A 24,398-nucleotide genomic window follows, 5' to 3' on the forward strand; every position below is an offset into this window, starting at 1 on the left:
TTAACTAATTCATACATGGAAAAATTTCAATAAATAAAAGGAAGTTTATTTTAATGTCTGTCCTATATCTGAGAGATACAGTGCATTTGGAAAGTATTCAGACTTTTTCAACAAAGTACTGAGTAAAAGGTCTGAATACTTATGTAAATGTGATATCAGTTTTTATTTTTTATAAATCTGTAAAAATGTCTAAAAACTTGTTTTCACTTTGTCATTATGGGTTATTCTGATGTCATTATGGGGTATTCTGATTTCATTATGGGGTATTGTGATGTCATTATGGGGTATTGAGTGAAGATTGATGAGGAAAAAACAAACTTAATCAATTTTAGAATAAGGTTGTAAAGTAACAAAATGTGGAAAAGGGGAAGGGCTCTGAATACTTTCCAAATGCACTGTATAAGAAATATTAATAATGAATTATTTTATTTAACAACAAAAAGAAATAAGAAAAATCGCACTAAACCCCTTCCATATACACCTTCCTGATATTGAGTTGCACCCCATTCTGCCCTCAGACCTTACAGATAAATTGTATGTGTGGGGTACAGAGATGAGGTAGTAATTTAAAAAAATAAAGGTAAACACTATTATTGAACATGGAATGAGTCCATGCAACTTATTATGTAATTTGTTAAGCACATTTTTACTCCTGAACGTATTTAGGCTTGCCATAACAAAGGGGTTGAATACTTATTGACTCAGCTTTTCATTTTTAATTACCTTGTAAAAATTTCTAAAAACATAATTCCACTTTATAATTCTAGTGGGTGTGAATACTTTCTTTGGGCACTAGATGTTAATAAACGAGAGACAGTGGACAGACACACACCTACCTGTGTGTAACACCAGCTCTCTGCCACAGGTCCAGTAGACATGTCTCCTGGTGGAGGAGGGGTAGGAACCCGTGACATGGCCAGCTTCCCCCTCAGCAGCAGCTTTAACACTTAACCTTTCCTACAGGGGAGCAGAGGAGAGGTTAAGACTAATAAACAACCTTCTAAACCTAAACATCAAACTGGGACTGGGCCATCAGCACTCCATTACCACATCAGATGACAAGTCACAACATTCTACTGAAACCAGGTTAAAGGTTAAGGAACAGGGTTTGAAGAGGGGAAGGGAAGAGAGAGATGGGGAAGAGGAGAGAAAGGGAAGAGGGAAGGGGAGAGAGCGGGGAGAGAATGATAGAAAGAGAGGGGAAGGGGCGAGAGAGCGAGAAGGGGGAAAGGGGAGAGAGAGGGAAGGGGAGAGAGAGGGGGAAGTGAAGAGAGAGGGGGAGGGGAGAGAGTGAGAGAGGGGAAGGGGAGAGAGATCGAGAGAGAGAGGGGGAAGGGGAGAGTGTGAGAGGGAAGGGGAAGGGGAGAGATCGAGAGATGGTGGGAGGGGACATAGAAAGGAGAAAGGGGGAAGGGGAGAGAGACCGACCGGGAGTGACCGAGACCGAGAGAGAGACAGAGAGAGAGAGAGAGACAAAGACCGAGAGAGAGACAGAGAGAAAGAGACAGACAGACCGAGAGAGACAGACAGACAGAGAGAGAGACAGACAGACAGACAGACAGAGAGAGAGACAGACACAGACAGAGAGTGACAGAGAGAAGGGGAGCAAAATCCCAATCTACTTGAACGGAGCAAAAATCAACCATGAGGCATCGAAGCCAAACAGTTAAGAAATTATATAGATGGAAGGTGTAGAAACCAAAAAACTATTGACCAAGAACAAATAGAATCCCTACGACAAAACTTCCTGGACAAAATATTTTCCTGCAATAGTGAAGGTGTAAACTTAGCAGTAAAATACATTTGTATTTCATATACCTTTGACTATTGGATGTTCTTATAGGCACTTTAGTATTGCCAGTGTAACAGTATAGCTTCCGTCCCTCTCCTCGCTCCTCCCTGGGCTCGAACTAGGAACACAACGACAACAGCCACCCTCGAAGCAGCGTTACCCATGCAGAGCAAGGGGAACAACCACTCCAAGTCTCAGAGCGAGTGACGTTTGAAACGTTATTAGCACGTACCCCGCTAACTAGCTAGCCATTTCACATCGGTTAAACAAGCCTAATCTCAGGAGTTGATAGGCTTGAAGTCATAAACATAGACTTAGTTATGACATAATAACACACAGAAATACGAGCCTTAGGTCATTAATATGGTCAAATCCGGAAACTATCATCTCGAAAACAAGATGTTTATTCTTTCAGTGAAATATGGAACCGTTCCGTATTTTATCTAAGGGGTGGCTTCCATTAGTCTAAATATTCCTGTTACATTGCACAACCTTCAATGTTATGTCATAATTACATACAATTCTGGCAAATTAAGCGGCCCAAACTGTTAAATATACACTGACTCTGCGTACAATGAACGCAAGAGAAGTGACACAATTTCACCTGGTTAATATTGCCTGCTAACCTGGATTTAATTTAGCTAAATATGCAGGTTTAAAAATATATACTTGTGTTTATTGATTTTAAGAAAGGCATTGATGTTCATGGTTAGGTACACATTGGAGCAATGATACGCACCGCATCGATTATATGCAACGCAGGACATGCTAGATAAACTAGTAATATCATCAACCATGTGTAGTTAACAAGTGATTATGATTGATTGCTTGATTGTTTTTTATAAGATAAGTTTAATGCTAGCTAGCAACTTACCTTGGCTTACTGCATTCGCGTAACAGGCAGTCTCCTCGTGGAGTGCAATGAGAGGCAGGTGTTTAGAGCGTTGGACTAGTTAACTGTAAGGTTGCAAGATTGAATCCCCCGAGCTGACAAGGTGAAAATCTGTCGTTCTGCCCCTGAACAAGGCAGTTAACCCACCGTTCCTAGGCCGACATTGAAAATGTGAATGTGTTCTTAACTTACTTGCCTAGTTAAATAGGGATTAAATAAAGGAGTAAAAAAAAATAATAATAATAATTTTTTTTTTAAATCTGCCAAATCTGTGTTTAAAAATACTGATTTCCGATTGTTATGAAAACTTGAAATCGGAATGGGTCGAAATGGGTCTGTGGTCAAACGACCACCCCTCATCACTGTCAAACGCTCCCTAAAACACTTCAGCAAGCACAGCTTTCTAATCGACCTGGTTATTATTTTAAAGTGCCTTCCTTACCATCTAAAATAAGCATGCCCCATTCAAAAAATGTCTAACTAAGAACAGATATAGTCCTTGGTTCACTCCAGACTTGATTGCCCTTAAACCTCTTGCGACGAGCAATCCCGTATCTGGGAGCGTAATCATAGCCTCAAACGCATTAGCATAACGCAGCGGACATAAATACCCCTGGTAACTTTTCCTATTAATGAAAATCGCAAATGAAATGAAATAAATATATTCAAACACAAGCTTAGCCTTTTGTTAACAACACTGTCATCTCAGATTTTCAAAATATGCATTACAGCCAACGCTAGACAAGCATTTGTGTAAGTTTATCATGGCATAATGCTGTGCTAGCTCTGCTGGCAGCAGGCAACATTTTCACGAAAATAAGAAAGGCAACCAAATTAAATAATTCACCTTTGAAGAACTTCAGATGCTTTCACTCAGGAGACTCCCAGTTAGATAGCAAATGTTCCTTTTTTCCCAAAATATTATTTTTGTAGGCGAAATAGCACCAGTTTGTTCATCATGCTTGGCTGAGAAATCGACCGGAAAATGCTACCATTACAACGCCGAAGTTTTTTCAAAATGAACTCCATAATATCGACAGAAACACAGCAAACGTTGTTTAGGATCCATCCTCAAGGTGTTTTTAACATATATTCAATAATATATCCGTCGAGGCAATTGGTTTCTCATAAGAAGCGATTGGAAAAATGGCTACCTCAGTATTTTACGCAAGATTTTCTGCGGGAGACACCATGTGACCACTTGCTAAATATACTCCTCTACGGCTATTCTTCAATGGAAATGCGTAAAAAGACGTCACAATGCTGTAGACACCTTGGGGAATACGTGAAAAACGTAAGCTCATTCGTAGTTCATTCACAGCCATATAAGGAGTCATTGGCATGAGGCGGTTTCAAAAAATGCGGTACTTCCTGGTGGGATTTTTATCTGGGTTTCGCCTGTAACATCAGTTCTGTGGCACTCACAGACAATATCTTTGCAGTTTTGGAAACGTCAGAGTGTCTTCTTTCCAAAGCTGTCAATTATATGCATAGTCGATATGCACATCTTTTTGTGACAAAATATCTTGTTTAAAACGGGAACGTTTTCATCCAAAAATTAAAATAGCGCCCCCTAAATCCAAGAGGTTAACCAGCATAAAAACATTCTCTGGCCTACTGCATTAGCATCAAATAGCCCCCGCGATATGCAACTTTTCAGGGAAGTTAGGAACCGGAAAGCAAAGGCTAACTTTCTCAATCAGAAATTACTTCTCAGATAGAGTTCAGTGTGTCAAATCGGAGGGCCTGTTGTCCGGACCTCTGTAAGTCTCCATGGAGGTGCCACAGATTTCAATTCTCGGGCCGACTCTCTTTTCTGTATACATCAATAATGTCGCTCTTGCTGCTGTTGATTCTCTGATCCACCTCTACGCAGACGACACCATTCTGTATACTTCTCGCCCTTCTTTGGACACTGTGTTAACAAACCTCCAAATGAGCTTCAATGCCATACAACACTCCTTCCGTGGCCTCCGACTGCTCTTAAACACAAGTAAAGCTAAATGCATGCTCTTCAACTGATCGCTACCAAGACCCGCACACCCATCTAGCATCACTACTCTGGACAGTTCTGACTTAGAATACGTGGACAACTACAAATACCTAGGTGTCTGGTTAGACTGTAAACTCTCCTTCCAGACTCACAATAAGCATCTCCCATCCCAAATTCAATCTAGAATCAACATCCTATTTCGCAACAAAGCATCCTTCACTCATGCTGCCAAACATACCCTCATAAAACTGACTATCCTACCGATCCTTGACTTCGGCGATGTCATTCACAAAATACCCTCCAACACTCTACTCAGCAAATTGGATGTAGTCTATCACAGAGCCATCCATTTTGTCACCAAAGCCCCATATACTACCCACCACTGTGACCTGTATGCTCTCATTGGCTAGCTCTCGTTTCATATTCGTCACCAAACCCACTGGCTCCAGGTCATCTACAAGTCCATGCTATGTAAAGCTCCGCCTTATCTCAGTTCACTGGTCACGATAACAACACCCACCCGTAGCACACGCTCCAGCAGGTATATTTCACTGGTCATCCCCAAAGCCAACTCCTCGTTTGGCCGCTTTTCCTTCCAGTTCTCTGCTGCCATTCATAATGCGTTCCAGTCAGACTCCAGCTTCAGTGATTTTTACATTTCCCACACAAACTTGGTACAAACAGCACAAAACATGGTACAAACATTATTGGGCCCAGACAACAGCACAAAGGGAAAGAAGGTAGAGACAACAATACATCACGCAAAACAGCCACAACTGTCAGTAAGAGTGTCCATGATTGAGTCTTTGACTGAAGAGATTGAGATAAAATCGTCCAGTTTGAGTGTTTGTTGCAGCTCGTTCCAGTCACTAACTGGAGCGAACTGAAAAGAGGTGCGACCCAGAGATGTGTGTGCTTTGGGGACCTTTAACAGAATGTGACTGGCAGAACGGGTGTTGTATGTGGAGGATGAGGGCTGCAGAAGATATCTCAGATAGGGGGGAGTGAGGCTTAAGAGGGTGTTATAAATAAGCATCAACCAGTGGGTATAGAGTGCAGTGATGTGACCTATAAGGAGCATTGGTGGCAAATCTGATGGCCGAACGGTAAAGAACATCTAGCCATTCGAGAGCATCCTTACCTTAATACCTACATTTCTATCAACATGTTAAATGTGCAACCAGAGGAAAAATTGAGATCACCTGTACTTCACACACAGAGATGCGTACAAGGCTCTCCCTCGCCCTCCATTTGGTAAATCCGACCACAACTCTATCCTCCTGATTCCTGCTTACAAGAAAAATTAAAGCAGGAAGCACCAGTGACTCAGTCTACAAAAAAGTGGTCAGATGAAGCAGATGCTAAACTACAGGACCGTTTTGCTATCACAGACTGGAACATGTTCCTGAATTCTTCCGATGGCATTGAGGAAGGAGTACACCACATCAGTCACTGGCTTTATCAATGAGTGCATCGAGGACGTCGTACCCACATTGACTGTACGTACATACCCCAACCAGAAGACATGGATTAACAGGCAACATTTGCACTGAGCTAAAGGGAGAGCTGCAACTTTTGAGGTGCGGTACTCTAACCCGGAAGCTTACAAGAAATCTTGCTATGCCCTGCAACGAACCATCAAACAGGCAAAGCGTCAATATAGGGCTAAGATTGAATCATAGTACACCTGCTCTGACGCTTGTCATATGTGGCAGGGCTTGCAAACTACAAAGGGAAGCACAGCCACGAGCTGCCCAGTGACACGAGCCTGCCAGAAGAGCTAAATCACTTCTATGCTCGCTTCGAGGCAAGCAACACTGAGGCATGCATGAGAGCATCAGCTGTTCCGGACGATTGTGTGATAACAATCGCCGTAGCCGACGTGAGTAAGACCTTTAAACAGGTCAACATACACCAGGCCACAGGGCCAGACGGATTACCAGGACGTGTGCTCCGGGGATGTGCTGACCAACTGGCAGGTGTCTTCACTGACATTTTCAACATGTCCATGATTGAGTCTGTAATACCAAATGTTTCAAGCAGACCACCATAGTCCCTGTGCCCAAGAACACAAAGGCAACCTGCCTAACTGACAACAGACCCGTAGCACTCACATCCGTAGCCATGAAGTGCTTTGAAAAGTTGGTAATGGCTCACATCAACACCATTATCTCAGAAACCCTAGACCCACTCCAATTTGCATTCTGCCCAAACAGATCCATAGATGATGCAATCTCTATTGCACTCCACACTGCCCTTTATCCACCTGGACAAAAGGAACACTTATGTGAGAATGCTATTCATTGACTACATCTCAGAGTTCAACACCGTAGTACCCTCACAGCTCATCACTAAGCTAAGGATCCTGGGACTAAACACCTCACTCTGCAACTGGATGCTGAACTTCCTGACAGGCCGCCACCAGGTGGTGAGCGTAGGTAGTAACACGTGCCATGCTGATCCTCAACACGGGAGCTCCCCAGGGGTGCGCGCTCAGTCCCCTCCTGTACTCCCTGTTAACCCACGACTGCATGGCCAAGCACGACTCCAACACCATCATCAAGTTTGCAGACGACACAACAGTGGTAGGCCTGATCACCGACCATGATGAGACAGCCTATATGGAGGTGGTCAGAGACCTGGCCGGGTGGTGCCAGAATAACAACATATCCCTCAACGTAACCAAGACTAATGAGATGATTGTGGACTACAGGAAAAGGAGGACTGAGCATGCTCCCATTCTCATCGGCGGGGCTGTAGTGGAGCAGGTTGAGAGCTTCAAGTTCCTTGGTGTCCACAACAACACGAAACTAGAATGGTTTAAACACACCAAGACAGTCATGAAGAGGGCACGACAAGCCTATTCCCCCTCAGGAAACTAAAAAGATTTGGCAAGGGTCCTGAGATCCTCAAAAGGTTCTACTGCTGCAACATTGAGTATAAATCACATTTATTTATATACAGTGGGGCAAAAAAGTATTTTGTCAGCCACAAATTGTGCAAGTTCTCCCACTTAAAAAGATGAGAGAGGCCTGTAATTTTCATCATAGGTACACTTCAACTATGACAGACAAAATGAGAATTTATTTTTCTCCAGGAAAACACATTGTAGGATTTTTAATGAATTTATTTGCAAATTATGGTGGAAAATAAGTATTTGGTCAATAACAAAAGTTTATCTCAATACTTTGTTATATACCCTTTGTTGGCAATGACAGAGGTCAAACGTTTTCTGTAAGTCTTCACAAGGTTTTCACACACTGTTGCTGGTATTTTGGCCCATTCCTCCATGCAGATCTCCTCTAGAGCAGTGATGTTTTGGAGCTGTTGCTAGGCAACACGGATTTTCAACTCCCTCCAAAGATTTTCTATGGGGTTGAGATCTGGAGACTGGCTAGGCCACTCCAGGACCTTGAAATGCTTCTTACAAAGCCACTCCTTCATTGCCCGGGCGGTGTGTTTGGGATCATTGCCATGCTGAAAGACCCAGCCACGTTTCATCTTCAATGCCCTTGCTGATGGAAGGAGGTTTTCACTCAAAATCTCACGATACATGGCCCCATTGATTCTTTCCTTTACACGGATCAGTCGTTCTGGTCCCTTTGCAGAAAAACAGCCCCAAAGCATGATGTTTCCACCCCCATGCTTCACAGTAGGTATGGTGTTCTTTGGATGCAACTCAGCATTCTTTATCCTCCAAACACGACGAGTTGAGTTTTTACCAAAAAGTTATATTTTGGTTTTATCTGACCATATGACATTCTCTTCTGGATCATGCAAATCCTCTCTAGCAAACTTCAGACGGGCCTGGACATGTACTGGCTTATTAAGCAGGGGGACACGTCTGGCACTGCAGGATTTGAGTCCGTGGTGGCGTAGTGTGTTACTGATGGTAGGCTTTGTTACTTTGGTCCCAGTTCTCTGCAGGTCATTCACTAGGTCCCTCCGTGTGGTTCTGGGATTTTTGCTCATCGTTCTTGTGATAATTTTGACCCCACGCGGTGAGATCTTGCGTGGAGCCCCAGATCGAGGGAGATTATCAGTGGTCTTGTATGTCTTTCATTTCCTAATAATTGCTCCCACAGTTGATTTCTTCAAACCAAGCTGCTTACCTATTGCAGATTCAGTCTTCCCAGCCTGGTGCAGGTCTACAATTTTGTTTCTGGTGTCCTTTGACAGCTCTTTGGTCTTGGCCATAGTGGAGTTTGGAGTGTGACTGTTTGAGGTTGTGGACAGGTGTCTTTTATACTGATAACAAGTTCAAACAGGTGCCATTAATACAGGTAACGAGTGGAGGACAGAGGAGCCTCTTAAAGATGAAGTTACAGGTCTGTGAGAGCCAGAAATCTTGCTTGTTTGTAGGTGACCAAATACTTATTTTCCACCATAATTTGCAAATAAATTCATAAATAATCCTACAATGTGATTTTCTGGATTTTTTTTCTCATTATGTCTGTCATAGTTGAAGTGTACCTATGATGAAAATTACAGGCCTCTCTCATCTTTCTAAGTGGGAGAACTTGCACAATTGGTTGCTGACTAAATACTTTTTTGCCGCACTGTAGCCCTTCTTACATCGGCTAATATATCAAACACTGTACAGAAACCCAGCCTAAAACCTCAAACAGCAAGCAATGCAGGTAAAACTATCATCTGCATGTAAATGGATGGGAGCGCTTCCTACTGCCTGAGCTATGTCATTGATGTAAATTGAGAAGAGCGTGGGGCCTAGGATTGAGCCTTGGGGTACTCCTTTGGTGACAGGCAGTGGCTGAGACAGGAGATTTTCTGACTTTATACACTGCACTCTAGTGTAGAATCAAGGGCAATGGTGACATCATTAAGGACCTTTACGGTTCCAGTGACACATCCATAACCTGAGTGGAAACCAGATTCCGTACCCAAACGAATACTATAGACATTAAGAAAGCCAGTCAGTTGATTATGGACAGGTTTTTCCAACACTTTTGATAAACCGGGTTTTTTGGGGGTCAAGTTTAGGCACCTTAGACTCAGTAACGGGGAAGGGGAAAAAGAGGGAGAATCATCGGGGATAGTCGCATTATAAGTGGTGGGAGATTAGGAAATGTTGGACGGGCAAGGAGACATGGCTCCTCAAATAGGAATCCTGACTTAATGAAATGGTGATTAAAGAGCTCAGCCACGTGCTTCTTGTCAGTAACAACCACATCATCAACATTAATGGACATGGGCAGCTGTGAGGAGGAGGGTTTATACTCCAGATCTAAAACCGTTTTCCAGAACTTCTTGGGGTTAGACCCACAGAGAGAACTGCTCCTTAAAGTAACTAACTTTGGCCTTCTGGATAGCCTGAGTGCACGTATTTCTAATTTGCCTGAACGAGAGCCAGTCAGACTGAGTATGCGTGTGCCGATCCTTTCACCAAATGTCATTCTTGAGGTGGAGAAACTCTGCAAGATCACGGTCGAACCAGGGGCTGAAACTGTTTTTAATTCTCATTTTCTTTATGGGGGCGTGTTTGGTAACAATACCACTGAACACATCAAAAAGGTCCAAGCGTCTTCGACAGAGGGGATCAAGCTGATTCTATACCATATTATAGGAGGCCAGTTAAAAGGTTTTTAGCAAGCGGTCTATGACAAATCCGAACAGGTTGTTTCACTGAGCAGCCATTACGAACACAGGCTGTAAAACAGTGATCACTAAGGTCATTACAGAAAACACCAGACTGATACCTATCAGGATTATTTGTGAGGACAACATCGAGGAGAGTAGCCTTTTCTGGATGTTTGGAGTCATACATTGTGGGATTGGTAATAACCTGAGAAAAACTTAGGAGTCCCATTGCTTTAGGACTTTGTCAGGTGGTTTAAGCATATCTCAGTTTAGGTCACCTAGCAGGACAAATTCATACTCTGTGTAAGGGGCCAGGAGAGAGCTTAGGGCAGGTAGGGTACAGCCCAGTGCTGATGAAGGACGATTGCACCCAGCAACAGTCAACAAAGAGCTATTTAAAAGTTGAATGCTTAAAACCAGCAAATCAAATTGTTTGGGGACAGACTTGGTGGAGACAACTGAGCACTGAAGGTGATCCCTGGTAAAGATTGCCACTCTTGTAGTGTGTGGTGGGGGTACTCGCCCACCTTTGGAAGATCTGTCTTGCCAAAAAAGGTAATAACCAGAAAGGTTCTTTCTTAACCACGTGTCAGTAATGACCCAAATCTGGATTGGAGCTGTGAATCCACTTTCAATTGATCCATTTTAGGTAATAAGCTTCTAGTGTTAACATGCAAAAAAAACAGGCTTTTACAAGAGCAGAAATCAGTGAAACAGATATCAGAGCACAAGTCAGAATTGGGGCTAGCAACAGTAGATGGGCCAGGGTGTACATGCACATTTCCAGATATCATCAACAGTAATATAATCAAGGCACGGCAGAGGACAGGGATAGCTCTGCGGTGTTGATTTATGACATCTGAATGTGCATCAGATGGCAAAAAGATTATGTTGAACAGCAATTTCATCAGGTAACATGAATACAAAGCCAGTGAGAGGTGATTAGAATAGGATGGGAGGCCAAAAGTCTGTGTAACCAATAGAGAGTCAGAGTCCCGAATGTGGGAACAAACATAGTCTATCTCACGGTTGGGTACAGAAAATTCATAGTCAACAAAGCATGCAGGAGTCATGAGGCAAATAGCAAAATACATGTTTTTAATATATAACGACTTGGGGCTAGCCATTGTAAGTTCAGAGTCACTCACCCCAACAGGTGTGTGTGCTAGAGGTGAGCGAAAGCTCGGGAGAAAGGGGGAAGTGTGGTGGGCGTACCTGTACCAGACAGGGGGAGACAGGCCAGGGCAGACGGTGAACAGATCGCCAGAACAGATCCAAGCAGCAGTGCAGCAGGTAATGGGAGTAGGTGTCACACCCACTTGGGGAAGCTTATATTTCTGGAGGCAGAATTCTTGTAGAAAATGCCAGTGAATGGTCTTAAACAGGAGGGCGCTTAAAAGGGCGCGTCAAAGACTCCTGCCACTTGTTGGGCCCAAAGGCCTCGACACCTTTTACTTCACACCTCGGTGCTAATGGAAGTTGTATCTGGTCTGTCCTTTCAAGCCTGGCAGCTCAGTTCCAGGTTGGATGGTGTCCTCAGGTCTCTGCTGTTTGTTAGCTAAAGCACCGTCGGTGTAGCTTGGAAAAAGGAAACCTTTGAAGCTATAATCTCTCCGGTTAATTTGGGTCAAATATGCGTTGTAGGTTATGAGTTTTGATCTGGAGCGAAAGGCCATGCTGTGGAGGGTAGCATCCTGCATATGTCCCTGCCGAAAGTTTATCCAACTCCAAATCTATCCTTTTGTAAAACAAAAAACATGTTGAGAAAGGGTGAGAGCTCAAATGCAGCTGTGTCTCTCTTTCTGAGCAGAGTGGGACTGTTTAAGACAACTTAAAACTATGAGAAATGGTTTATTGAAGAATGCAAAAACCTAAGAAAGAAATTGAGAAAACTATTCAACCAAAAGCATAGAGACCCAGAAAACCTGAGCCTATACCTTAACTATGGTGAATCACTAAAACAATACAGAAATACACTACAGAAAAAAAAGGAACAACACATCAGAAATCAGCTCAAAGTAATTGAAGAATCCATAGAATCTAACCACTTCTGGGAAAATTGGAACAGTCAAAATGAAGATGTACGGATTAACCACTTATACAAACTTTTTGGCTCTTGAACAAAGAAAGACACACCTGTAAAAAGCTTCGAATCAGCTATTAAAGACTACCAGAAGCCACTAGAATCTCCAATTTAATTTACTACAGCATAAAATACAAATCCTCCAACCCCAAAAGGCCTGTGGGGTTGATGGTATAATAAACAAAAGGGTAAAATATACACAACAAAATTGACCCCCCCCCCCAACTCTTACTTAGCTGACCTGCTACTCCCCCAATGGACATTATTTCTCCTGCCGCCCCTCCCCCCCTCTCCCTATGGATATCTCCCCCCAACGGACTTTACTCTGCCCCCACCCCGACAGACTTTATTCTGCACCAACGACATTCATCAGTGTTGCTGTTAATATGTATATTATTCATTTTTTGTTTTATTTCACTCAATGCTGCTGCTCCCCCTATGGTCATTATTTCTCCTGCTGCTCTCCCTATGGTCATTAATTCTCCTGCTGCTCCCCCTATGGTCATTAATTCTCCTGCTGCTCTCCCTATGGTCATTAATTCTCCTGCTGCTCCCCCTATGGTCATTATTTCTCCTGCTGCTCCCCCTATGGTCATTATTTCTTCTGCTGCTCCCCTATGGTCATTATTTCCCCTGCTGCTCCCCCTATGGTCATTATTCCTCCTGCTGCTCCCCAATGGTCATCATTTCTCCTGCTGTCTATGGTTATTATCATGCTGCTCCTCTATGGTCATTATTTCTCCCTGCTCCCCATGGTCATTATTTCTCCTGCTGCTCCCCAATGGTCATTATTTCTCCTGCTGCTCCCCTATGGTCATTATTTCTCCTGCTGCTCCCCTATGGTTATTATTTCTCCTGCTGCTCCTCTATGGTCATTATTTCTCCTGCTGCTCCCCTATGGTCATTATTTCTCCTGCTGCTCCCCCTATGGTCATTATTTCTCCTGCTGCTCCCCTATGGTCATTATTTCTCCTGCTGCTCCCCTATGGTCATTATTTCTCCTGCTGCTCCCCTATGGTCATTATTTCTCCAGCTGCTCCCCTATGGTCATTTCTCCTGCTGCTCCCCTATGGTCATTCCACCCCACACCATCAGTCTTTACTCTGCCTCTACCCCAATGGACATGTATTCATCACTACTACAGTTATGATGTACAGTTGAAGTCGGAAGTTTACTTACACTTAGGTTGGAGTCATTAAAACTTGTTTTTCAACTAAGCCACACATTTCTTGTTTACAAACTATAATGTTTGCAAGTCGGTTAGGACATCTACTTTGTGCATGACACAAGTCATTTTTCCAACAATTGTTTACAGACAGATTATTTCACTTAGAATTCACTGTATCACAATTCCAGTGGGTCAGAAGTTTACATACACTAAGTTGACTGTGCCTTTAAACAGCTTGGAAAATTCCAGAAAATGATATCATGGCTTTAGAAGCTTCTGATAGGCTAACTGACATAATTTGAGTCAATTGGAGGTGTACCTGTGGATGCATTTCCTTGACATAGGAAAATCAAAAGAAATCAGCCAAGACCTCCGAAAAAATATCGTAGACCTCCACAAGTCTGGTTCATCCTCGGGAGAAATTTCCAAACGCCTGAAGGTACCACATTCATCTGTACAAACAATAGTACACAAGTATAAACACCATAAGATCACACAGCCGTCATACCGCTCAGAAAGGAGACTTCATTCTGTCTCCTAAAGATGAATGTACTTTGGTGCAAAAAGTGAAAATGAATCCCAGAACAACAGGAAAGGACCTTGTGAAGATGCTGGAGGAAACTGGTGCAAAAGTATCTATATCCACAGTCAAACGAGTCCTATATCAATATAACCTGAAAGGCCACTCAGCAAGGAAGAAGCCACTGCTCCAAAACCACCATAAAAAAGCCAGACTACGGTTTGCAACTGCACATGGGGACAAAGATCGTAATCTTTGTAGAAATGTCCACTGGTCTGATGAAACAGAAATAGAACTGTTCGGCCATAACGACTATCGTTATGTTGAGGAAAAGGTTGAGGCTTGCAAGCTGAAGAACACCATCCCAACCGTGAAGCACGGGGGTGGCAGCATCATGTTGTGGGGGTGCTTTGCTGCAGGAGGGAGTTATTTTTTTTTTTTACCTTTTTACCTTTTTTATTTAACTAGGAAAGTCAGTTAAGAACAAATTCTTATTGTACCTTGTCAGCTCGGGGGTTTGAACTTGCAACCTTCCGGTTACTCGTCCCAATGCTCTAACCACTAGGCTACCCTGCCGCCCAATAAGTGGTGGCAGGGTAGTGGTGCACCTTACAAAATAGATGTTATCATGAGGAGGAAAATTACATGGATATATTGAAGCAACATCAAGACATCAGTCAGGAAGTTAAAGCATGGTCGCAAATGTGTCTTCCAAATGGACACTGACCCCAAGCATACTTCCAAAGTTGTGATAAAATGGCTTAAGGACAACAAAGTCAAAGTATTGGAGTGGCTATCACAAAGCCCTGACCTCAAGCCTATAGAAAATGTGTGAGTGTCACGGATGTGAAATGGCTAGCTAGTTAGCGGTGTTCGCGCTAAATAGCGTTTCAATCGGTGACGTCACTGATTGAAACGCTATTTAGCGCGCACCGCTAACTAAGCTAGCCGTTTCACATCCGTTACACTCACCCCCCTTTTGACCTCCTCCTTTTTCTGCAGCAACCAGTGATCCGGGTCAACAGCATCAATGTAACAGTATAACTTTAGACCGTCCCCTCGCCCATACCTGGGCGTGAACCAGGGACCCTATGCACACATCAACAACTGACACCCACGAAGCATCGTTATCCATCGCTCCACAAAAGCCGCGGCCCTTGCAGAGCAAGGGGAACTACTACTTCATGATCTCAGAGCAAGTGACGTCACCGATTGAAACGCTATTTAGCGCGCACCGCTAACTAAGCTAGCCATTTCACATCCGTTACATGGGCATAACTGAAAAAGTGTGTGCGAGCAAGGAGGCCTACAAACCTGACTCAGTTACACTAGCTCTGTCAGGAGGAATGGGCCAAAATTCGCCCAACTTATTGTGGGAAGCTTGTGAAAGGCAACCTGAAATGTTTGAGCCAAGTTAAACTATTTAAAGGCAATGCTACCAAATACTAATTGAATGTATGTAAATTTCTGACCCACTGGGAATGTGATTAAATAAATAAAAATTGACATATATCATTCCCTCTACTATTATTCTGACATTTCTCATTCTTAAAATGAAAGTGGTGATCCTAACTGACCTAAGACAGGGAATTTTTACTTGGATTATATGTCAGGAATTGTGAAAAACTGAATTGAAATGTATTTGGCTAAGGTGTATGTAAACTTCCGACTTCAACTGTATATAGTGTTACAGTTGTTCTGATTTATATAGTGTATTTATTCATCACTACTACAGGCGTTATGTATTTTGTGTATTTATTCATCACTACCACAGGTGTTATGTATATAGTGCTATATCTATTTCAAAAATCTCATTTTATTTCACTCGTCCTGCATCTTGGAGCTCGAAACCTAAGATTTTCACTGTACACTGCAATCACGCCTGCAACCATGTACATGTAACTATTAAACACTCAATGTGAATCTGAAAGCCTCCTTCAATTGTATGACCACATTAGAGACACATACAGTGCACTCTACTACAGCCTCCTTGATATTAATGGGGGTGTGTTCGGCCCTCCTTTCCTGTAGTCTACGATCAGCTCCTTTGTCTTGCTCACATTGAGGGAGAGGTTGCTGTCCTGGCACCACACTGCCAGGTCTTTGACATCCTCCCTATAGCCTGAGTTCAATTTTGAGTCTATTAGCAAAGGGTCTGAATACTAATGTAAATAATGTCCTTTTTATTTTATAAGGTGAATTCACCAATTTGTAAGTCGCTCTGGATAAGAGCGTCTGCCAAATGACTTAAATGTAAATGTAAAATGTATATACACATACGCAAACATTTATAAAAACCTGTTTTCACTTTGTCGTTATGGTGTAGTGTGTGTAGATTGATGAGGCAAAAAATTATTTGATCAATTTTAGAATAAGGTAACAAAATGTGGAAAAAGGGAAGGGGTCTGAATACTTTCCGAATGCCCTGTATTTCCCACAAATAGCACCAACCCACAAAGAATTTGAAAACAAGTCAAATATTGATCAACTATCATATCTGTTAGGTGAAATAGCAGTGTGCCATCACCGCAGCAAGATGTGTCCAGTTGCTATGAGAAAATGCAACCAGCGGAGCACATTGTAAATACAACATTTATCTGTTTATTTTCCTTTTCATACTTCAACTATTCACACATTTTTACAATGTTGGAGACATTGCTACTCAGTGTTCCTCAGGCTATAAGGAAAGTGTACTGCCATCAATCAAAAATAAAATGTTAAACGGGGCCAGGACTCAGGTGGAATCATCATTTGGCATAAGCAGGACTGGACTAAAACTTAACAAAAAGGTACAATCTATTGTAACAATGATGTATACATATGTGCAGCTTATGCTCCTCCTTCAGATTCATCATATTACGATGATCAGTTTGACGACAATCTCCTTACAGAAATCAATCAATTTCAGGCAGAGGGTAAAGTGCTTCTTTGTGTTGATTTGAACCTGCAAGAACAGGTTCTGAGCCTGACTACACTGATGAGCGAGGTAACCACCGCATATTTGAACACCCCTCCTTGTACAGTAGCCCTATTATAAATAAGAGAAACATTCCTGACCAAATACTGAACAAAAACAGGAAGGAGTTAGTGCATCTCTATCGAGCCTTACGCCTGTACATGCTTAATGGTAGAATCAGAGGGGACTCTTTAGGTCAGTTTACTTACTGCTCAGATTATGCCACCACTGGCATCGACCCCTCCTCCCTTAGTGCATTTACTGTTCGACCACAGACACCATTGTCAGATCACAGTCAGATCGTGTTTCTGAAGAAATTAACCAGCAATACTAATTTAAAAAAACAGCCCAATAAACTCTACATAAACCAATCGTACAGATGGGCTCCAAACAGTGCAGAGATTAATTGAAACATTGAACTCAAATTAAATGTTGAACTCTATACAGTTCTTCAATAAGTCACAATACCAAAACAATAAAGAAGGTGTCAATTCGGCTACTCAAAACATCAATTGCATATTCCAAAAAGCAGCATCAAAAGCAAATTTGAGAAAACCAGAGAATGCATCAGTAAAAAAAAAAAATCTGAAAAAATGGTTTGATAATGAATGTAAAACAATTAGAAAACACCTAAGACAAATGTCAAATGAAAAACATAAGCAGCAAAACAACCCAGAACTACACTATGAATACTGTGAAACTCTGAAACAGTATAAACATACACTGAAATAAATTAATTTGGAAAACGTATTTTGATAATCTATACAAAAACATCCCACAAAAAGACTTACAACATAACCAATTAGAAATTCAAGAAATATTGAACATCCTTGAATCAGTCATTGTAAACCAAAATCCATTAGATTACCCAATAACCCAACAGGAACTAAATGAAAAGCTCAAATCTATAAAACCAAAGAAGGCTTGTGGTCTAGATAACATCAGAAATGAAATGCTGCACACCTGAGTTGCAAAATGCTGTGCTTAAATTGTTCAACATGGTACTAACTTCTGGCTGCTTTACTGATGTCTGGAACCAGACATCTCCCCTATCCACTTTTTTATCCACAAAAGTGTAAACAGCCACCTGGGAAAGGTTTTCTGAAGCATTTTGACTTCAAACCTTTCTTCAAGAAAGAAATGTAATAAGTAAATGTCAATTTGGCTTTCTCCCCAACCAAGGTGTGAGACAAGGTGGCAGTTTGAGTCCAAACCTTTCTAACATTTATATCAATGAATTAGCAGACATGTTGGACCAATTTCAGCCCCAGGACTGAACTATTTGAGGTAGAGAGGTAAAATACCTGCTATATGCTGAAGATTTGGTTCTTATATCACCAACCAAAGGTCTTCATCAGAACCTTAACATTCAGCAATATTGCCATAACTGGGCCCTGGCAGAAAATTATTTTCCAGAAAACGTCAGAAACACAAATATAAATTCACCCTGAACAACACCATTATCGAACACACAAAAAATGACTAATTCCTTAGTCTGACCATATGTGCATGGGGAAACTTTAATATGGCAGTGATTAAAAAAAAAAAAAACTTTATTTAACCAGGCAAGTCAGTTAAGAACAAATTCTTATTTACAATGACGGCCTACACCGGCCAAACCCGGACGACACTGGGCCAATTGTGCACCACCCTATGGGACTCCCAATCACGACCGGTTGTGATAGAGCCTGGATTGGAACCAGGGTGTCTGTAGTGAAGCCTCTAGCACTGAGATGCAGTGCCTTAGACCGCTGCACCACTCTGGAGCCCAGTCAATGCACTGAAGAAAAAGCCTGCAGAGCATTGTATGAAATTATTAAAAATCAACAAACCATTTGGAATTTGGATCAAAATATTTGAGAGTGTAATCCTACCTCACTACCTCAAAGGAAGTGAGGTTTGGGGGCCACTCAATAAACTGGACTTTAAAATGTGGGACAAACATCCAATTGAAGCCCTCCCTACATGCAGAATTCTGTTGGAAAATTCTAAAGAAGTCCAAAGAAATACACCAACTAATGCATGTAGGGCAGAATTGGGAATGAAGTGGTAATGAAAATGCAGAAAAATATTGGAAAGATGAAACAAAATCCCAAAGCCGACTAAATTGCTATTTGGCACTAAACAGAGAATATGAATTGGCTGATTAGCTCTACTCTGTCAGAGATACGAAGCAGAGACAGATCCTTACCAAGTACAGGCTGAGTGACCACCAATTGGCAATAGAAACCGGCAGACATAAAAAGACACGGCTCCCCAAAGAGGAGCGTGTATGTGGTCACTGCCGAACAGGGGAGATAGAAACAGAGATACACTTTCTCCTTTACTTTAATATTCTTCACCAAGAGATTCATTATTCACAGAAATGAATAAATTTATTCCACATTTTAATTTATTAAACCCAGAGGAAAACCTAAAAATACTCATGGGCGAAGGAGCAATGGTTCCTATGTAATAAGACTTGAGATTTCCTGGGGTAATATTGTAAGAAATAATACATAAAAAAATCAAAATACTGCATAGTTTCCTAAGAACGCAAAGCGATGCGGCAATCTCTGTCGGCGCCTGAAGTCTGGTACAGCCACCTGGTTTCTTCACGCATCGCGCCGACAGAAGCAAACATCTCTCTGGTAAGAAGAAGGGCGGGGGTGTATGCCTTATGATTAATGAGTAGTGGTGTGATCATAACAACATACAGGAACTCAAGTCCTTGTGTTTACCTGACCAAGAATTAATTACAATCAAATGCCGACCACATTATCTACCAAGAGAATTCTCTTCGAATCCCCCCCCCCTCCCAGCCTAAAGACAGGAAACAGGAAACGCCCATTCTCAGGTCTGTTCAACGCTGGTCCGACCAATCTGATTCCACGCTTCAAGATTGCTTCGATCACGTGGACTGGGATATGTTCAAGATAGCGTCGAACAACAACAACATCGATGTATACGCTGATTCGGTGAGAGAGTTTATTAGCAAGTGTATCGGTGATGTTGTGCCCACGGTGACTAATAAAACCTTCCCCAACCAGAAACAGTGGATTGATGGCTGTATTCGCGCAAAACTGAAAGCTCAAACCACTGCTTTTAATCAGGGCAAGGAGACCGGAAACATGATCGAATACAAACAGTGTAGCTATTCCCTCCACAAGGCAATCAAACAAGCTAAGCATCAGTATAGAGACAAAGTAGTCGCAATTCAACGGCTCAGACATGAGAGGTATGTGGCAGGGTCTACAGTCAATCATGGACTACAAAAAAGAAAACCAGCCCTGTCGCGGACCCCGATGTCTTGCTCCCAGACAGACTAAATAGCTTTAATTTGACACGACAGGTGGATTAACAAAAGGCTAAACTGTGTTTTCCTATATTGCACTTGTGATTTCATGAATATAAATATTTGTGGTAATATTTATTGAATGTAGCGCTATGCTATTCAGCGGTTGTTGATGACACTTATCCCGATATCGGGATTGTAGCCATAACAAGTTAAACAATGCCACTTTATATAATGTTTACATACCCTACATTACTCATCTCATGTATATACTGTACTCTATACCATCTACTGCACCATGTCTAAGCCGTCCGGCCATCGCTCATCCATATTTATATGTACATATTCTTATTCATTCCTTTACACTTGTGTGTATAAGGTAGTTGTTGTGAAATTGTTCGATTACTTGTTAGATATTACTGCATGGTCGGAACTAGAAGCATAAGCATGTCGCTATACTCACATTAACATCTGCTAACCATGTGTATGTGACAAATAAAATGTTATTTGATATGTGATTATTATTCCAAATAGTAGTGGTACGGTAGTAGGGGTGATGGTAATGATAGCAGTTTAGTGATGGTGGTGGTAGTAGTAGTAGTAATGATGATGGTAGTTTTAGTACTTATGTAATGTTGAGGATGACAGTTTCATTTTCCATGTTTAGCTTTTTATATATTATATTTCTACTATTTGACTGTGACCATTTTTTATTATTATTATTATTATTAACTACCATTTTATTTTATTATTTGTTATACTTGATTATTTTATTACAATGTATATTGTATACATTGTTGTTATTAGAGGTTGACCGATTAATCGTAATGGCAGATTAATTTGGGCCAATTTCAAGTTTTCATAACAATTGGAAATCGGTATTTTTGGGCGCCGATATAAAAATAAATTATATTTTTAATACCTTTATTTAACTAGTTAAGTCAGTTAAGAACACGTTCTTATTTTCAATGACGGCCTAGGAACGGTGGATTAACCTGCCTCGTTCAGGGGCAGAACGACATATTTTCACCAATTACTTGACACATTGGAAGGAAATTACCAAAAAACAGAGCAGGCTATAATGCTATTTGGCCCTAAACAGAGAGTACACAGTGGCAGAAAACCTGACCACTGTGACTGACCCAAACTTAAGGAAAGCTTTGACTATGTACAGACAGTGAGCATAGCCTTGATATTGAGAAAGTCCGCCGTAGACAGACATGGCTCTCAAGAGAAGACAGACTATGTGCACACTGCCCACAAAATGAGGTGGAAACTGAGCTGCACTTAAACTCCTGCCCAATGTATGACCATATTATAGACACATGTTTCCCTCAGATTACACAGACCCACAAAGAATTTGAAAACAAACCCGATTTTGATAAACTCTCATATCTACTGGGTAAAATTCCAGTGTGCCATCACTGCAGCAAGATTTGTGACCTGTTGTCACAAGAAAAGGGCAACCAGTGAAGAACAAACACCATTGCAAATACAACCCATTTATGCTTATTTATTTTCCCTTTTGTACTTTAAGCATTTGTACATCGTTACAACACTTGTAATGTCTTTATTCTTTTGAAACTTCTGTGAGTGTAATGTTTACTGTTCATTTTTATTGTTTATTTCACTTATGTATATTATCTACCTCACTTGCTTTGGCAATGTTAACACGTTTCCCATGCCAATAAAGCCCATTGAATTGAATTGAGAGAGAGACAGACAAAGAGAAGTCATGCAGAAGAACAGCGCCTTCCATGTTATAACTTTCTGGTTAACAAGATTAAATTCACAAAAAATATATAGCTAATCAAACTGTACAACCGAAGATCAACCCAGGAGAAAAAAATACTTTTAACTCACTCTCTGTCAATCTTCATCGTGCTAGCTAGCCAAATCAAATCTGTCAACTAGCTTAGCGTCTTGCTCCAACTGTTTACTGCTGGTAAACATAGCAACATGGCCACAGGCAGCAGCAGCAGAAACTGAGACTTTCCCCCCTTTAAACATTTCTTTCCATCAGAAATCAAATCAGAGCAGGGAAGAATCCATTTTCAACACAGAATTCAGAGGGAGAAGCCAGCAACTTTGTTAGCCAACTGCTCACAAAACAGGACTGTTACAAACCTGTTATTTTACACAGACAACACTACTGCCTGGCATACAGCTAGGTAAAGTCCCCCCTTATCTCAGCTCGCTGGTCACCATAGCATCTCCCACCTGTAGCACACGCTCCAGCAGGTATATCTCTCTAGTCACCCCCAAAACCAATTCCTTCTTTGGCCGCCTCTCCTTCCAGTTCTCTGCTGCCAATGACTGGAACGAACTACAAAAAGCACTGAAACTGGAAACACATCTCCCTCACTAGCTTTAAGCACCAACTGTCAGAGCAGCTCACAGATTACTGCACCTGTAATATAATACTAATATATCCCATTTAGCAGACGCTTTTGTCCAAAGCGACTTACAAGTCGGCTGGGGCCACTACTTTTTACATATGGGTGGTCCCAGCGGGAATCGAACCCACGACGCTTGGCGTTGCAAGCGCCATGCTCTACCGACTGAGCCACACAGGACCCGTACATAGCCCACCTATATTTTAGCCCAAACAACTACCTCTTTCCCTACTGTATTTAATTAATTTATTTATTTTGCTGCTTTGCACCCCATTATTTTTATTTCTACTTTGCACATTCTTCCATTGCAAATCTACCATTCCAGTGTTTTACTTGCTATATTGTATTTACTTTGCCACCATGGCCTTTTTTTGCCTTTACCTCCCTTATCTCACCTCATTTGCTCACATCATATATAGACTTGTTTATACTGTATTATTGACTGTATGTTTGTTTTGCTCCATGTGTAACTCTGTGTCGTTGTATGTGTCGAACTGCTTTGCTTTATCTTGGCCAGGTCGCAATTGTAAATGAGAACTTGTTCTCAACTTGCCTACCTGGTTAAATAAAGGTGAAATAAAAAATAAATAAACAGCTGTAACCAGGCATTTCAGCTATACCACAAAGAAAGGCCTCTGCAAGGGAAGGCAAATCCACATGTTTGAGGACAGCGATAAGGACCAGGAAAACAGGTTTCTGACAGTAAACATGTATCAGAATGGCACTGTCATGGTCCAGGGCAGTGGGGCTGCACTCAGCTCTTTTGTGCTGGACTTCCCCACCCTGGGATAGATGGAGGAAACCAAAAAGGACAAGGACAGCCCCCCGACCTCTCCCCTCACCTCAGGCACCCCAACAGCAGGACTATCCTCCCCCCTGCCTGGATACAACCACCAGAGCCAAGACCACACTACCATCAACCTGCTGAGAGACAGGCTGGCTCTGTTAGAGGTATGGGTTACTGAGCTAAAGGAGCAGCGCCCCAGCTACACAACCTCCAGACTGCTGAGAGACATGCTGGCTCTGTTAGAGGTATGGGTTACTGAGCTGAAGGAGCAGCCCCCCAGCTACACAACCTCCAGACTGCTGAGAGACAGGCTGGCTCTGTTAGAGGTATGGGTTACTGAGCTGAAGGAGCAGCCCCCCAGCTATACAACCTCCAGACTGCTGAGAGACATGCTGGCTCTGTTAGAGGTATGGGTTACTGAGCTGAGCAGGAGCTACACCACCTCCACAGCTGAGAGACCCCCCAGCTACACCACCTCCAGACTGCTGAGAGACAGGCTGGCTCTGTTAGAGGTATGGGTTACTGAGCTGAAGGAGCAGCCCCCCAGCTACACCACCTCCAGACTGCTCACCTATTGCTCATCTCTTGGCCACAGTACAGTAGATTACAGACATTAACCCTTTCTCTCTCAGCTCATTCACCATGAAGCCACTAACACTGTCTGATCACAGCTAAATTACTTTGTTCCTCAAAAGAACAGACATGGACACAACCACACATTCACAGCCCAGTAAGCTGTACAACATCAGAAATTCACACAGATGGGCCCAAAACAGCACAGAAGAATAACAGAAAGCAATCTGTAACCAAAAGAAAACAGAACACTATCCAACCAAAAGCAGAGACCCAAATAATGGTGAATTACAGCTTCAGTACTGTGAGACTTTAAAACTCTATAAACGTATATTCAGAACCAAAAAAAGCAAGAAAGCATGCAGG

General features: G+C 42.1%; 1 protein-coding gene across 4 annotated transcripts in view; it reads right to left on the bottom strand.

Moving 5' to 3' along the window:
* Positions 1-24,398, bottom strand: part of LOC135547742 (speckle-type POZ protein-like A) — an 83,349-nt gene that overhangs the window by 52,837 nt on the left and 6,114 nt on the right. The window contains exons 1-2 of one of the 4 annotated variants that reach the window (XM_064977000.1): positions 11,491-11,994; positions 837-957 (exon numbers count right to left, since the gene is read on the bottom strand). In XM_064977000.1, coding sequence (XP_064833072.1) covers positions 837-914 — 78 coding nt within the window. In that variant the 5' untranslated portion in view covers positions 915-957; positions 11,491-11,994. Of the gene's footprint in view, positions 1-832; positions 958-2,666; positions 2,853-11,490; positions 11,995-24,398 lie in introns of those variants that run through there. The other 3 variants (XM_064976999.1, XM_064976998.1, XM_064977001.1) reach the window with 3 other exon arrangements.

Source organism: Oncorhynchus masou, chromosome 10 (assembly GCF_036934945.1).
Source record: "Oncorhynchus masou masou isolate Uvic2021 chromosome 10, UVic_Omas_1.1, whole genome shotgun sequence".
Taxonomy (NCBI): Eukaryota; Metazoa; Chordata; class Actinopteri; order Salmoniformes; family Salmonidae; genus Oncorhynchus; species Oncorhynchus masou.